Below are 16,207 nucleotides of genomic sequence, written 5' to 3'. Positions count from 1 at the left end.
TTTACTGATGATGTTACAGAAAAGGTGCAGAGCTGCTGCTGTAGAAGGCTTAGATGGTTAATGAAACAGATGCAATCAGCAGTTAGGCTGATTTAATCAGACCAGTCTGCAACACTCAGAGTCTTTCTGCACACTTCTGCTTGTCTCACCAGTTTGACCCCGAGTCAGCACCGAGTCATCCTGACAGTCAGAGAAAGTCATCTTTGCAACACTTGTGCAGCTGTGTTAACATATAAAGTTTTTACTGCGCTGATGATGCAGAACACGCCTAGATAATCTGTTTCTGTGAGACTGAAGCTTTTTACAGACGGCGTTCATCTGGAAACTGAAACACAAACACAAGTCCTAACAAAAACACCAATAATCCCTCCCTCTCTCAGGAGAGCTAGGGCCTTTCCAGCTCCGTGGTGCACACCAGGAATTAAAAACAACTTCCTCATCCTGGTTTTGGAATTAGGATTACATTATTATGATGATAATTGTGTTTAATCTCCCGAGTCTCAGATTGTTTCAGACCCTGAGCTTAACTCATCCATCATCTCTTCCTAGACAAGGCAGCGAGGTTTCCCTCTGACATGAAGTTACCATCACTGGACCGAGCTCCAGGAAGGTCTTCGTGGACTTCCTCTGGACAGTTTCATGAGAGAAAGTGAGAGTGACACCGACCTAGAGCTGAAATGTTCAAATGAACTCAACTTTACTCATACAGCACGTTTCCATAGTGACACAATGTGCTGCAGAGTAGATACAACAACCACGACCCTCAAAAAGGAAGCAGCAGCATCACTTACTGAAGTGAAACCACAGATTTGATCAGATTAAGGTCAGAATAATCTGCTGTTTTTGTCTCATGTTGTAAATAATAAATGTTCATCATGGTCTTTTCACTGATGTTGATTATTTCCTGTCATTTCCTCCTCCTCGTGAGGGGAGTCTCCAGGAAACGGGTGCTGAGAGTTCCCATGACTGAAATCACGCGGGTTCAAACCTCAAAATGCCCGACGGCCGAAGGGAAGTTCTGGTGTCGCTGATTACCACGAGGAGCTGTCGGTGCAAGCAGAAGTACAGCGAGTATTTACTGGATGTCATAGTAGGAACAACAATAATAATAATAATTATCATTATTGCTACAATAATATTCATCCCCATAAAAATTTATATAAATATAGAATTTCAAAAATGTCACTAATTCATTTTCTTCTTATTTCTTTATTAGTTGTGCTTATTTATTTTATTATTGTTGTTATTGTTGACCCGGTTTAAAATAGTTAGTTGAAAATCCATCATCACTAGAAAATAATGCTGATTATTTATTAACATAAATATTTGACTAAAATATATTTAACTTGATATCTGAAGAAACATTTCTGGGAGAACTTGTGTATTGTGAAGAAGCCCCACCCACTTTGTGTTTCCTTTCCCCTGCCTATAAGGACTTCCCTATGAAGCAAAACAGAAAGCAGCAGAATGATCGTCCTTCTGGTTGGAATCCTTTTGGCATCTAAAGGTAATTTTTCACTTTGTTTTTATTTTCATATCTAATAGAAATGTTCCTTATTTAACTAAATATAAAACACTAATGCAGCTTCTTTGTTTGGACTTTTTTATATTTAATAAAATAATAAAATAGTTAAATATTAGTTTATTACCCGAATCAAATTGTTATTGATAATAAATATGATTTATTATCATTAATATTTTAAAGTGTCTAATGGAAACCTGACAGATGTTTATTAAATTCACTAATAAATATTTCTATTCAAATGTCTTTGTAGAATTCACTTTGACCTCCAATTATTTCAGAAATGAATGTTTTAATTTTATTTTTATTTATTTGAATTTATTTCAGCAGCTGAGCTCAAAATTAAAGTAAATAAAAAAGACAAGTTTACGTAGCTTACAGTATAAAAATAATCAATTTACTGCTAATAATAATAATTTAAAATATTTTATTTCTCTAAAATGTATCTAATCATATTTGAGCATAAAGTTTAAACAAAAATTGTTTTAATGTAATATTTAAAGTTAATATATTCTGATAATATATTGTTACCATTGAACGTACCACATCTGCGCCAGATGTTTCTCTGACCTCTACCCCTCTAACAGGACTGGTACAGGACATTAGATCTAAGTACTGCAGGAGATACGTATCTAATGTAATTATTACTGCTGTTGACTGACATCAGTGGTGCTGCCAGTCAGCAGGACTCGTGGCTTTAATACCATCAATCTGCTCTAGAGGCCTCTGAATGAAAGGGTTAAAGTGTTTTGGTGCCTTTACCACCAAACAGGTGAACTACGTTATCCTCCTGCTAAAGAGCAGTGTTGAGATCAACGGTCAGGTTTCTGTCTCACCTAAATGTCGTAAACTTTGATTCCAGCCAGCTCCTCTCAAATCAGCGGACATGGAAGTTCAACAGTCGAATTTGGAGGAAACGCGAGTTTCACCTGCACAGTTGCACCTACAGCAGGTAAGTCCCACCTGTTTAGAGCACCTGTGTAGTTCTCAGAAAGCGGTCCAAAAGGTCAGCTGTGACGGGCCTGGCTGTTTGTCCACCAGGTGTGCTCCAGGTGACGTGGCAGAGGCCTTCAGGTGAAGCCATAGAAAACTTAGCCACGTTCAGTAAACAGTTTGGAGAGCAGGTGAACGAGCCCTACAGAGGAAAGTTGAGCTTCACGGAGAAGTCTCTGAACTCGTCCTCCATCACCTTAAGGAACGTGACATGGGAGGATGAAGGATGCTACGTTTGTGCCTTCAACGTTTTTCCTGAAGGGTCCAAAAGGAAACAGTTTTGCCTGACGGTACAAGGTAGATACACGGGCTGAGAATACTTTAAAAAGCTTCTTTTGTCTGTTTCTAATTCCAAATCCTCCCTAAAGGAATATCCAAGGTGAGCACAAGCCACATTCCCACCAACAGACCCAACACAGAATTCAGACAGGAAGTGTTCAGCTGCTCAGCTACAGGAAAACCAGCTCCGTCCATCAGCTGGGACGTCTCACCTGGAGCTGAGACTCCAACCGAACCACAGACGAGTACGGTCTCCAACGGCGACGGAACCGTGACCAGCAGCAGCAGCATCACACTGGGAATTGCTGCAGACTGGACGGGAACAGTGGACTGTCTGCTGAACAAGGAAAAGCGAGGAGGAAAACTGGAACGTGTCTTCTCCTACCGCAGAGAGGAGCAGAAAGAAAACAGTAAGGGAGACCAGAAACCATTTAGGCTTTTTTTTTTTCCTGTAACCTGATCAGATCGGAACAACAAGGAGAAATTCAGTTTCCAGTTAATTAAATAGTCCCATCATTCACTAACCGGAAGGTTTTTATTTAGATCCACCTAAAATAAACTCTTGGCTCCGGTTAAAGGAAGTCCTGAAGGAAATTCCGGATATCTCAGTCACATTCCCAGTAGTAGTGATGTCACATGTTCCGACAAACCCTAAAAGTCCTGTTATTCCACCAAACCAGGAACCCAGGAAATCCCTTAGAGACATTCCCACTCGGCTTCATTTCGTCAGCAGCAAAAACGTCAATTCAAAGGGATATTCCAGAGTTTTTAGATGTGTAAAAAAAGGAAACGAAGAATTGGTGACCTCAGTTTGGACAAACAGAGATTAGATGGGGTTTTAGCTACTAGCTTAAGGAGCTAGTAGAAGTAAATCGAGTTTATTTATTACTTGTGAAATGTTTTAACTACAGCAGTTATAAATTTTAAAAGCTGATTTTCATCCATTTTTATTTTATTTTTAACAAAAGACTCAGTGGCTTAAGATAAAAATCCCATTTAGTAGATATGCTGTGAGATTAGCTGATTTCCTGCAGAGACTAGCATGCTATCGTGTGCTATCCCTGTGGGATGACCAGCTGTCAGCTGTGCTAGAGGCCGCTGCGTCAGGTTCTTAGGTTGTCACCATGCACTGAAACCTTTCTGAGGTTTTCCTGCAGACATTAGCTGCTATCCGTGTAGCAGTGCAGAGTGATGTCATAATGTTGTGAGAACAGCAAGAACATTTCCAACTCAAGGCCATTGTAAAATAACATCTGCATAACCAGCTGTAACCTTTTAGGGACTAGAACATTCTACAGCTGGCTGTCAGCAGGATTAGGGTTAGCAAACCGAGGCTAAAGTGACTCGAGACCAGAAACTGCCCTTTTTAAAGCTCATGTGTGTTGCAGAGGATGAATCAGCTGATTTACAACTCAAGGCTCTAGTTACAGTTTCATGTTCAGGGAAACCCCGCCCCTGTTGTCACAGCCGCAGGTCTAAAAGGTCTCATGACCTCATCCTGGAAACGGCTGGTTTTTCTAATTAAAAGTCCCCCGTCAGGATTTCCCAGCTCCCTGACTCATTTCTGTGGAGACTAAATGATTGTTTTTTGTCTTCAGGGTATCATCACATCTCAATCATCATCACTTTAGTCATGTTCATCTCCTTGACCGTGGTATCAGCTGTAGTGATCCGACACAGGTGAGTTTCTTCACATAGAGATGAACCTGCTGGTGCTCACAGGAAGTTTAACTTGGCTGTTTCCTCTTTCTGGCAGGTTAAAGAAGAAACAAGAGCGCAGAGATCTGATTCCCTGACCAGACCCCGGTGTTCCTCACCACCTGTAATGTTAATAAGCCAAAGCTACAGCTAAAGCTGCTTTACTAGGAAACAGGATGTTAGTAGTTTATAAACTACAACCCAGAGCTTCGTGTTGTTAAACTACTGCTCGGCTTTTAAACCTGCAGCACTTTAACCTGGAGCCGGGGAGACTTTTGAATGTAAATAGATCAGAGCTGGTAGATTTAGCAGCCTGTGCTGCCACCTAGTGTCAACAAACAAATATTACACCAGACTCTGGAGCCTAAAGACTTAAATTCTTAATCTGATAAAAATTAGCTTTCTGATTAAAACACATACCTCAAATATTTTAGGTTCAATGTTCCTTTTGGCACTCTTTTTGCACTTTATCATAATTTATTTGTTGTTCTGATGCAGATTTATGTAAAAGATTATGGTGTTGTTCTAATGTTGTATTAACCTGTGGATCTGTGCATGCTAGAGTATTTATTATCACAAGAATTTATTAGAGGTGAACTCATCAAGTGGTCTGAAATGTGTGGAAGGTTTTAGTAAGTATTTATGATAGCAGAGTGGCATGTGGACAAATTAAAAGATGTTTAATTATAAAGTTGTTCTGTTGGTTTTAACATCATCTCATTAAGCTTTAACTGAGTAGTTTTCTAAAAGTATTCTTCATTTGGGTTTTCTATTAATCCTAAAGTGGTCATGATTATCACTCCCTCCAGAAATACACGAAGCCTTAGTTCTTCAAGTACTGATGGGTTTAATTCTTCACAGCACTTTAATCAAACTCCACCATCAAACTAAACAGTGTACATAAGCATAAAAGGAAATAAACTCTCATATCATAGATGACGATATAAAATAATACAGAGGAAGTAAAATACAGCTTATAAACATACCTCGCTGACTGCATACAACTGACAGGGAATTAATCTCTTTGTGAGCATGGACGTAATTTTCACTTTAGAAGTAGGGGGGACACCGGGGGGGTCTTCACAGTATGCTCTAATGGGAAATGGGCTTCAACACAAACGGTTGTTTTCCGCTTGGTCCTAGAGCGCAACCAGTGTCACTTTAAAATAGCGTAATATTGTTTTTGGATGGTAAAAAGTGCAGGGGTCAAAACTTGACTTTGGAAAAAGTGGGGGGGACACGTCCCCCCTGTCCCCCCCCCAAAATTACGTCCATGCTTGTGAGGATCTTACAAGTTGAAAGAAACTTCTTCAAATCTTCAAAATCTTGCAAACAAAATGGGGCTTACCCTTCTTTTTTTTACTTTATTTAACAAAGTGCAAGTATACATCAAGAGAACACAAGAAGTATACATACAGAAGAGTACATTTAACAGAACATTCAGCCAGGGGGATTAATTATGCAAATATATGTAAAAATCTACAAGTATCAATTGTTTTGAGAGCCTTTTTGTTAACAGATTGAGAAATTAGATTAATATATAGTTCTACGTCTTTAAGAAAATACAGAAAATATGGCATCTTTTTAGCAAATTTACATTTATGAATATGGAATTTAGCCAAGAGAAGTAACAAGTTTATTACAAAAAAAAAAGACATCATACTTTTTGGGGGGACTAAAAAAACAAAATAACACATTTTGCCATCTTAAAGAGAAATCCTTAAAAATATGCTGAATAATAAACCTGCTGAACTCCTTCCAAAACCTTTGTGTGAAAGAGCAGTGCCAAAACATATGACTAACAGTTTCTGGATGACCTCAACAAAATCTGCAGTTAACATTAACATCTCCTTTAAACTTCACCATGTAGTGTTTTGCAGGGTAAATTTTATGAAGGATTTTAAATGACACTCCTTTTACTTTATTTACTAACACATGTTTGTGGGGAATCATTCATACTGCCTTGCAGTTGATATCCGGAACATGGCGATTCCAGTATGATGTGACATATGGGTGCGAAACAATACCTTTTTGAAACAGAATGCATATTTGTTTATTGCTGTTACCACGTCCTTGTAAAAAGCAAACTTTCCCCACTGCTGATTCAGTTGGACCTGGTAGTGTCAATTGAGTAGGTGGTAAATTATCACAATTTTTAAACAGCATTAGAGTTCCTGAGGGTATAGCATTCACCATCATTGAGAATTCCTGGGGACTGTCAGGAAAGCTATAACTTGAGCAGAAATCATTGTAGCTGAGCAGCTGTCCATCCTTGTTAAGTATATGTGCCACCAGCAGGATCCCATTCTGCACCCAAGTCTCAAGGAAAAGTGATCTGTTTTTAATTAAGAGATCTCTATTGTTCCAGATAAGGTATTTATGTGGTGAAAAGTTATGTTTATCAATAAGGGTCCACTTTAAGAGAACTTGCTTATGGAAGGATGAAGCACTGTTCGGAGGGAGGACATGCCCCGTGCATCTCAGGTATTCGTCTCAGAGCCATGAAAAGATCTACTACGTTGATTTTACAAGTCTCTATCCTTATGTAAATGTGACACAAAGTTACCCCGTCAGTCATCCACAAATTAATGTGAAAAATTTCAGAGATCCAAAAAGCTATTACGGTTTTCTGCGACAGGAAATGACGGTCTTACAGAGACATCAAAGACACCTGAAGCCAACTTTGACTTTATAAAGACCTGATGTAATGGTACCGGTACATAGTCCATCCCAATCCCTTGTACTATTGTACTGGCTTTACAGGATGAATTACTACTGAAGGGCAGACAATCAGACAGAATAAATGACTGGGAACCACCAGTGTCCCTCAGAATCTTTACTGATTTCTGATCTTCCTGCTGACCTGTCAAAGAGACAAAACCATCAAAGATGAAAGGTTTAAAACATACATCAGGTTCTTCCAGAGCAGTTGGCAGTGGTGAGGGCCCAAGCGTTTTGATCAGGTTAACACCTTTAGTTGGCTTTGGTCCTTGAGGCACCTGTTTACGTTTAAGGGCCCAGCACTCAGAAACTATATGTCCCACTTTGTGACAAAAAAAACATTGTCTTTCTGAGTTAGAACTCTGGGAACCTTTGGCTGGGTGGTATGGGGGTTTGAACTCTTTCTGAATCTGATCACAAGGAGAAGAATCAGACTTGCTCACAAAAATGTTCTTGTGTGTTAAAGCGAACTCGTCCGCTAGGACAGCTGCCTCTTGGAGGACGTTCACTTTTTGTTCATTTAAGTATAATGCCATTCGCTCGGGAACACAGTTCTTGAACTCCTCCAGCAACATCAACTCGCGTAGTGAGTTAAAGTCTGTAGCTTTGCTTGCCTGGCACCATCTGTCAAAAAGCATTTATTTTTCTCGGGCAAACTCCACAAAAGTTTGGGTGGCTGTCCTCCTTTGGGTTCTAAAACGCTGCCGATAGGCCTCAGGCACAAACTCATATGCCCTTAGGATGGCATTTTTCACTTTGTCATACACAAGACTGTCCTGCATGGACAGCGCTGCACATACCTCCTGGGCTTTACCCGCCAATTTACACTGCAGCAAAAGAGACCAAACTTCCTTGGGCCAATGCAGAGCTACAGCAATGCGCTCAAAGGCATAGAAGTATGCCTCCACTTCAGTCTCTCGAAAAGGAGGAACCAAAACAATGTTCTTTCCTACATCAAACGAGGAAGGGGCTGGAGTAGTGGACGGGTTAACAGACACCCTACCCTCGTCCTCTTCATCCTTGTCAGGAGAAGAAGAAGGCAGTTCAGGGGACAGTTTCTTAGACTGCAACTCCATCTCACATATTTTAATTGTGGTTTCAGCCTCTATTTGCAGACACTTCAATTGGAAATTTAGTTCATCTCTGCGTTCCTTCTCTCTTGCTTCAAGCTCTAGCTGTATGTCAGGTTCGTTGGCAGATCTGAAGCGTGACTGAGAGTTTCTGTTGCCCAGACGCGGAGTGATGGAGATAACCGGCGTGGTTATCTCCTGAAGGTGTGATTAGAAGGTTTTGAGGGCTGGTAAGCCTGGAGACTCGATACAAAGTCTGGTGAGAACGATGACTGAGCAATGAATGAAACGCCGGCACCTCCTTAAGTAGTGTCAGCGTGATGACGTCAGCCGCCACGTTGGTGGCAGGAATGATTGGAATGCAATCAGCTGGAGGAGTTCGTGACACCGTACAAGACGTACCTTTAAGCGTGCACTAACATTAAAAGGTGCTGTCTCTGGGGAGAACGGCACAAAACGTGGAAGAGAGGCTGGGGACTTTTCGTCCACTGGCCCAGCCGTAGGGGTCCTGGCTCCTTCCTCAGCCAGCTCGTCCAGAGATTCTGCAAGTTCAGGTACAGACGAGCCATCCGCCTTGTCCTCCCCCTGAGGGAATACACCATTTTCAACCAGGCCGTTAAACACAAGCAACTTCAAATCACGTTTCAGCATACTCTTTGTCACTGTGATACCAAAATGGGATGCAATTAAACACAAATCATCCTTTCTACACACATTAAACTGTTCTAGAGTGGAATTACTCACAAACGCCAACAAATCAAACTGCGCCATGTTCAAAAAAAAGAATAATCCCGGACGAGCCCCCACTTATGTTACAACCCTTGAGAAATTAGCGGTCCAGGAGGTTAGGGTGTAACACAAAAAAACAAACAAACTGAAAGAAGGCATTTAATATACAAATAAAAGAAAAACAACCAGGAACTTCTTAACACTATAACAAAAAGAGGGAAGTAGTTCAACGTCAGGGTCTCCAGGCCAAAACAACAACAAAAACCCCACCCCTTTTGCTAAAACAAAAAAACATGCAACCCTTCTCTAATGAAAAGAAACAAATACAATGCCTGGGCTACACTGGCTGTCCACAAAACAGGAGAAAACGGTGCATCAAAGAAAAAGGCAGAGAACCCCTACCAAATACTTCCCAACTAATAAAAGAATGAACATCTAGCACAACCAGTATCCACTAAATACTACTGGTATCACAGTAGCTTATGCTACACAGGTTTTAACACCTTCACAATCACCAAAACAGCCTGTGCCCAGGAGTTAGGGGCTGCAGTGCTGGCTGGCTGGCTGGAGCTTGTATGCAGGTCCATTGATGAGGAGCAAATGATCCCAGCTGGGCACCCGGGTGTGGCAGCAGACCCGCAAACAAACACCAAACAGGAAGCTCTCTACTCCAAGAGAGCCCCTACAGGTCAATGGACGTAACAACCAGACATCCTGATTGGAGATTCGGCACACCTGCTGCCCCCTCCGCTCCTCACCTGTGGGAAATTGCCTCAAATACCTTGGCTCGGGAACATGACAAGGTCAGCAAACTGACAGGAAAGGAGAAGACAGCCAGACAACGCCAGCAGCAACAGAAAGACTGAACGGAGGCACCAACCAGCCTGCTGGATTAATAAGGCTGCTAAAGCTGACCTTAATGTTTTAAATGCAAACTTTATTAACACTGATACTTTATTCACCCGCTGAGGCGATGCTGAGCTGCATTATGTTGCATTAGCTGTGTCAGAGGCCAGGGGTCATCCAGAGTATGCTGGCACTGTTTTTTTTATTCAGCCGCAAACACCCATGTTCATCATCATCTTCAATACAGTTCAGTCCCACCTTTTGGTACATGAACTCCTCCTAAGTCTCACCCCAGCTGTCACCTGTTGATGGGCTCTTCAGTCGGGTTTCTACTGAGAATAGGTGGTGAGGACCTGCAGGAGGTTCTGGAGCATCAAGACCAGAATTACTTGGTTCTGTAACCATATCTTCATCCCTCAGAATGCTGTAAACACTGACATACACACACATGCACAACCTGCTGAGCCCCCTCAACACACACTACTCTGCACGTTCTTACTTCAGAATGACGAGATGAGACCGTTGCTGTCTGTCTTTTCTGACTTTCACGTTGTTTTCTCTCGTTATCCCCGCTTTGTGTCACTTTCTGGCTCTGGGAGTCTGCACTGAACATTTCAGAGACTGGCTCCATTTGTGAAGAACTACACTTAATCTGTGCTTTTAGATTAATCAAACTAAAACTGAAGTGGTTTAATAATAAATATGTGTGATGTCATTATTTCTACTTGAGCTGTGCCCTTCAGCGGTGGTCACAGCAAATCCTCTTTCTGCCTTTAGTCCTAGCTTCCTGCTGCTTGTAAGGAAATCAGAGATTTTCTTCAAAGTTTATTCAGGCTGTCAGAAATATAAATGAACCATTTAGCATTTGAGTCAATTTTTTTTGTTTAGTTACTTTAAATTTTCTGTAAAAGACTTAAAGTCATTTCTGCAGTTTCTCAGCATGGCCACCAGGTGTCGCTATTTACCCACTTATATGATCGTGTTGAATCTAAAGATATTTTCACGATCCACAACCTAAAATCCAGACTTTTTGCCTCCAGATCAAACTAAACAGATTTTCTGTGATCAGATGTGTTTGTTTTGTCGTTTGGGTCAGCTCTGGTAGCAAAAGTGTTTCCATCAAGTATTTATTGTTACTTTAAATAAGAATCTGAGTTTTTCCCTTCAGCTGTGCTCTGGTTGTAGCATGAACGCAAAGAAAAGCGCCTTGGGGGGCTCATCTACCATATAACATAACCGTCTTTTTCTTTTTTAGATTAGGAGTTAACGTAATTTATACTTCGTTTTCACACAGTTAATTATTATTCCCTTGTGCTTTAGCCTGTCACGTGCTCATTTCATTTATCTCACCTGTACGATGTTTTTCTACTTCTGTAAACTGGACTAAGAGTCCTAAAGAACACGTGACAGTTTAAGCTCATAAACGTGGAGAATGAAAGTGAAAGTAGTTTTCAGGTTTTTTTTATTTAAATGTAATTAACCTTGTTATTGTTCGATGTTCAAACGCATCTCGTCACAAGTATGGTTAGCTATTATCTTCTTTATTTGTATTTTTATTCTGAGGTGGTCGGTTCTGACGCACCAACGCTCCTCCCCTTCCTCCTTCACCTGGTTTGAATTTGAATTCAGTGGCGCAACAATGTTTGGCGCTTCTGTCACGTGTCTCTATGTTCTGTTGGAACTTATTCCTAAAGGTAAGATAAGAAAACACATTTTAAAGTTGATATAGTTTTATTTTTAGGGTTTCGAATATCTCAGTCTGCTCAGGTTTGTAACCTTGTTACTGCACTATTGTACTACAGGTGAGGTAGTCAGGAACAGATATGGTGCAGAACAGTGACATTGTGACAGCATGAAGGTCAGATTTACAAATGTTAATAAAGATTATTTTAATAATGACCAGAAATAGGGATCAGAAATGTTTAAACGCAGAAAAGAGTGTTTAGTTTTGATAAATGTTCTTAAAAGTCTAATATTTTAATATTTATAATTTGCAGAGGTGGAAAGTAACGAACTACATTTACTCACTTCTAATTGAGTGGCTTTTTTGTATATTTATACTTTTTAAGTCGTTTTTAAAAGCGGTTTTACGCGAGTAAGTTTTTAAAAAAGAATTGTAATTTGCTACATTTTAAATCATATCCATTACTGAGTAAAAACAAATTATAGGCTTAATAAATAAAAAATATTGTGTGTGGCAGCGTCGGAACAGAAAGAGACACCTGTATGAGCGCCGGTCTAAACCGTGGGGGTGTGGGTGTACACTTCAGCTCCAAAACATCAGTTCAGTCCCTGTGATCCACTCGCTGTTCACCTCCTCTCTCCCTCCTCTCCTGTGGGTTGGAACCCGCACCTGTGCGCACCGGTGTGACGTCATCACAATTCCACTCGGTTCGGTAGCCGGATTCGGTTCCGTGTTTGAAATGTGTCTCTCTACCGCTCCGCACGGCAGCGGCAAAATAACGTTTAGCGCTCATAACAAGCGGATTATCAGCGCTCTGCTCATAAAACAGAAGACCTGCAGGCCTCTGTGAGTTAAACCATCCTGATACTGTTCAGGTGTAAACATTGTGCTCCATCCCTGTGTTTGAACTCAGAAGATGCTTCTTGATGCCACAGATATGAGATATTTAGCTTGTTTCTTTATTTTACTCCAGAACAAGAGATTAAAGTATTACTAAAGCAGTTCAGTATCATGACGTGTGTGTGTGTGTGTGTGTGTGTGTGTGTGTGTGTGTGTGTGTGTGTGTGTGTGTGTGTGTGTGTGTTTGTGTGTGTGTGTGTGTGCGCGCGCGTGTTGTGAACTGGTGTTGTGATTTTGTACTGATGTAGCCATTTTTATGCTGACAAAAATGTAACTAGGTAACTTTTACTTTGAGTACATTTTTTAAGATACTTTTTACTTTTACTTGAGTAAAAATTTAGGCAAGTACTTTTACTTGCACTTGAGTAAAAAATTATCAAAGTATTGGTACTCATAATTAAGTAGGACATTTTAGTAATCTTTCCACCTCTGATAATTTGCTCTCAGAAGATATGCTCCAGTTATTTAGTTTCTAGTGTAACTAGTTAAGCTGTAACTAACTCCTCATCTCACCTGAGACTTGCTCTCCATCCTCGGTGCATCTGCAGCAGGTCCTTGTTTTCAGGTCTTTGTAACGGTCCAAGTCACCTGGTCTCCTTACAGGTGCATCAGTCACGATCCAAACAGAGCAGGCCGTGATGGCAGCAGCAGGAGGCCCCGCCTCTCTAACCTGTCAGCTGACTGAACATGACGACGTCCTCCAGATCACCTGGCAGAAGATCCTCCCTGATGGAGAGAAGGACCTGGCCACGTACACCAGACGCTTTGGTGCCCGAGTGAGACCTGAGCTGAAGGACAACATGGATTTTCAGTACGAAGAGTTGCAGAACTGCTCTGTGGTGATCAGGGAGGCGACGGGTGAGGATGAAGGCTGCTATCGCTGTGTGTTCAACACCTACGGTAAAGGAGCGCTGATCGGCACCACCTGCCTCAAACTCTATGGTGAGGGTCCATCACACACCTGCTGACCTTTGATCTGCACTTCCTGTTAGTAATTGTGTGTGTGTGTGTGTGTGTGTGTGTGTGTGTGTGTGTGTGTGTGTGTGTGTGTGTGTGTAGAGCTGCATGGACCAGTCCTTCACATCAGAGAACCTTGGTCTCCTGAAGAGTCAGAGGTGTCGTGTTCAGCCACAGGTCGGCCTGCTCCCACTGTAACGCTGATTGTTACACAACAACACCTCAGCTTCTCACAACACAACACCACCAGAGTCCACAACAACAACAACACCGTCACCGTCACCACCACGGCTGTGCTGTCAGGTCTCCATGGCAACAGCACACAGGTTGGATGTGTAGCGGGCGTGGCCTCTGGTGCTCAGATTCAAGTGTTCCAGAGGATTTATGAGGAGAAACGGACGTCTGATGATGGTGAGAAGTTCTCTAAACTCTCAGCTTTGTGATTCTGATGTTTTAACAACTTTGTTTAAAAGTCTGGATCTGGTTTTAAACGGAGACCTCGTGGATTCATTTGTGGTTTATCGTCCGTTTCCTGCAGGTTTTCTGAATCCTGAGTCACTTCGTTCCTTCCTCACCTGGACCGCTGTGTTGTGGATGATTGCTCTCTTCTGTATGCTTGCAGTGATCGGCTACTTGCAGCACAAACTAAAACACAGGTGATTTTCACCTTTCCTGTAACTGACCTGTTTTATCTGATTACACATCAGTGCCCTCTGAAAGTCTTTAAGAACATCTAAACCTTTATTTAGTTCCAGGAACCCTGAGAGAACCAAAACACCACGACAGACAACCAGAGACTCACAGCAGTAGGAACCTTTTTTACAATAATAATAAATGTTTCCCAGAGAAGGAATGAAACCAGTTTCTGATGCTTCTGTTTACAGAGTCACAACACCGCTGATCCATCATGTGAATGAAATCAAACAGAGGACACCAGCCAAGACGAGGCCAGAAAGCAGCGTCTCCAAACAACTCTTTTAAGATGTTGGTTCTTCCTGAAGAAACACCAGAACATCATCAGATGTCTGAGCTGCAGCTGTTGTGTGGACTGGATTATGGACTTCCTCCCTGAACCGTCTACAGGTGGTTCAGACTGCCTGAGCTGATGGATACATCTCCATCAGCTCAGGTTCACCTGGGTAACGCTGCAGAGCGATCCCTCTCACCGTACGCGAGTCTTCAACAGTCTCGGTCTTCAAGTCTAGACTGAACTCACTTTTATGTTTTGGCATTTGGATGGCAGTGAGTTTTACAGTCTTATGCTGTTATTTTACTGTTATAGCTGTGCTAGATTTTATTGCTCTTTCTATTCTTATAGTTGATTTAATCTAATTTATTAAATAATTTTTTGATTGTGTTTCTGACTTTCATTGTTTTATTTTCTTTACTTATAATTTTATTGTTATTGTCTGGAAGGCGCTTTGTGCAGCTCCCATGCTGTTTTAAATGGGTTAGGGTTAGGGTTAGGGTTAGGGTTATGGATGGATGGATGAATAAAAGGTGGTGCAAGAAAGCCTAGTTTTTGCGCCCTCTGGTGGGCAAACACTATATAAACTGAACCCTTAAATATCTCCACTCGAGTCAGCAGTACGCACATGTCTCTGGTGCTACAGAGAAGTGGAGCCGTTTGCTCATCATGAACATGTTTCCCGTGCGTTATGGACAATAGAAGTGAGTGAAATGTTTAAGTTTGAGCCTAAACAATAATGTGCTGTTGTGTTTGGTCACCTTGGACAGTGGCGGCTGGCCAGTAGAGGGCGATAGGGGGCCGCCCTCCCAGTTTTGCCCAGTGTTTTTAATTTTTATTAAAAAAAATAAATAAATAAAATTAACAACAATCACATATTCTAAGTTAATTGTGTGTTTTGTAACAAAAATAAATCATATATGTATATATATCTATATTGGTCTCTGCCGAGCGGTGGAGGCTGTGTGCTGTTTTTCAATCGCCCAAACAGGACGAGACCAGCTGTCCAATTGCTGACAAGAAAATCAAAGGGTAGGAATGGGAATGTATCCAGTCAGCGTCGACGTTGTTTCAGAAAGTTTCAGAAGCATGATGGGCGATAGAGCTACCGCCAAGGCTTTCGTTGGTGTTCGGTAGAACTCGGAGAGTCTCGACTCCAGCACGTTTTTGGTCGTGACTCGTGATGGTCATGACCATGGTCATGACGCAGACGTAGACATGGACGCCTGTGCGCCTACAACCAGGATACCGGATCTCAGCAGCCACTGAATTCAGTTCGGTCTCTTCTCCAGTATCCGTTCGAGAGGAGAACTATGGTGAGTTAATAGTGGAAAAACTTTATGTCAAAGAGCTTGGACCAGATCAGCCCGACGTAAAGATAAGCCAGCAGGACAAGGAGAGAGGTAAACTGTACACACGAGGCTTCTCCCAAAATTGGTACACCAGGAAGCAGTGGCTAGCTGGATGCAATCACGCTAATGCATTATTTTGCTTTCTGTGTTTGTTATTCAAAACGGCTGGGATCCACAGAAGGTGGATGTGGAACTTGTGTCTCATTGGGGACTCCATTCATTCTCTGAGGAATGCAGCACATCAGTGCAGCAGCCAACAAAGAAACGGAGGACGTTTGGACAGGGAGAACAGCAGCAGCTGGGTGCAGAGGTAAGCTGTACATTACATTTCTGTAAACAAGACAATCAGAATCAGAAATCCTTGGTTGTCCCACAAACCGGGATATTTGTTTAATAACATGTACATTGTTTAATGTGCAATAACTGTAAAAACTAATTTCAACACACATACCTATTATACATATTTAATCATGTAAATGTGTATTTCAA

At 41.6% G+C, this 16,207-nt stretch overlaps 2 protein-coding genes across 4 annotated transcripts; both read left to right on the top strand.

Annotated features, from left to right (window-relative positions):
• The first annotated feature begins 415 nt into the window (after nucleotides 1–415).
• On the top strand, nucleotides 416–5,183 carry LOC107380866 (OX-2 membrane glycoprotein). 2 transcript variants are annotated; one of them, XM_015952246.3, is made up of 8 exons: nucleotides 416–649; nucleotides 723–1,062; nucleotides 1,434–1,507; nucleotides 2,385–2,474; nucleotides 2,564–2,812; nucleotides 2,884–3,204; nucleotides 4,393–4,474; nucleotides 4,551–5,183. In XM_015952246.3, the coding sequence occupies exons 3-8, from the start codon at nucleotides 1,468–1,470 to the stop codon at nucleotides 4,588–4,590; spliced, it is 822 nt and encodes a 273-aa protein (XP_015807732.1). In that variant the 5' UTR covers nucleotides 416–649; nucleotides 723–1,062; nucleotides 1,434–1,467; the 3' UTR covers nucleotides 4,591–5,183. The 2 variants fall into 2 exon arrangements, with proteins under 2 accessions (XP_015807732.1, XP_054598990.1); XM_054743015.2 differs by having other exon boundaries at nucleotides 723–1,090.
• Nucleotides 5,184–11,439: 6,256 nt separating this feature from the next.
• Nucleotides 11,440–14,756, top strand: LOC107380865 (OX-2 membrane glycoprotein). 2 transcript variants are annotated; one of them, XM_015952245.3, is made up of 6 exons: nucleotides 11,440–11,552; nucleotides 13,046–13,384; nucleotides 13,502–13,810; nucleotides 13,938–14,055; nucleotides 14,149–14,205; nucleotides 14,284–14,756. In XM_015952245.3, exons 1-6 carry the CDS (start codon nucleotides 11,498–11,500, stop codon nucleotides 14,378–14,380), a joined length of 975 nt encoding a protein of 324 aa, XP_015807731.1. In that variant the 5' UTR covers nucleotides 11,440–11,497; the 3' UTR covers nucleotides 14,381–14,756. The 2 variants fall into 2 exon arrangements, with proteins under 2 accessions (XP_015807731.1, XP_054598991.1); XM_054743016.2 differs by lacking the exon at nucleotides 11,440–11,552 and adding an exon at nucleotides 12,296–12,388.
• The last annotated feature ends 1,451 nt before the right edge of the window (nucleotides 14,757–16,207 follow it).

Source organism: Nothobranchius furzeri, chromosome 14 (genome assembly GCF_043380555.1).
Source record: "Nothobranchius furzeri strain GRZ-AD chromosome 14, NfurGRZ-RIMD1, whole genome shotgun sequence".
Taxonomy (NCBI): domain Eukaryota; kingdom Metazoa; phylum Chordata; class Actinopteri; order Cyprinodontiformes; family Nothobranchiidae; genus Nothobranchius; species Nothobranchius furzeri.
This window is presented reverse-complemented; position numbering and strand designations above follow the sequence as displayed.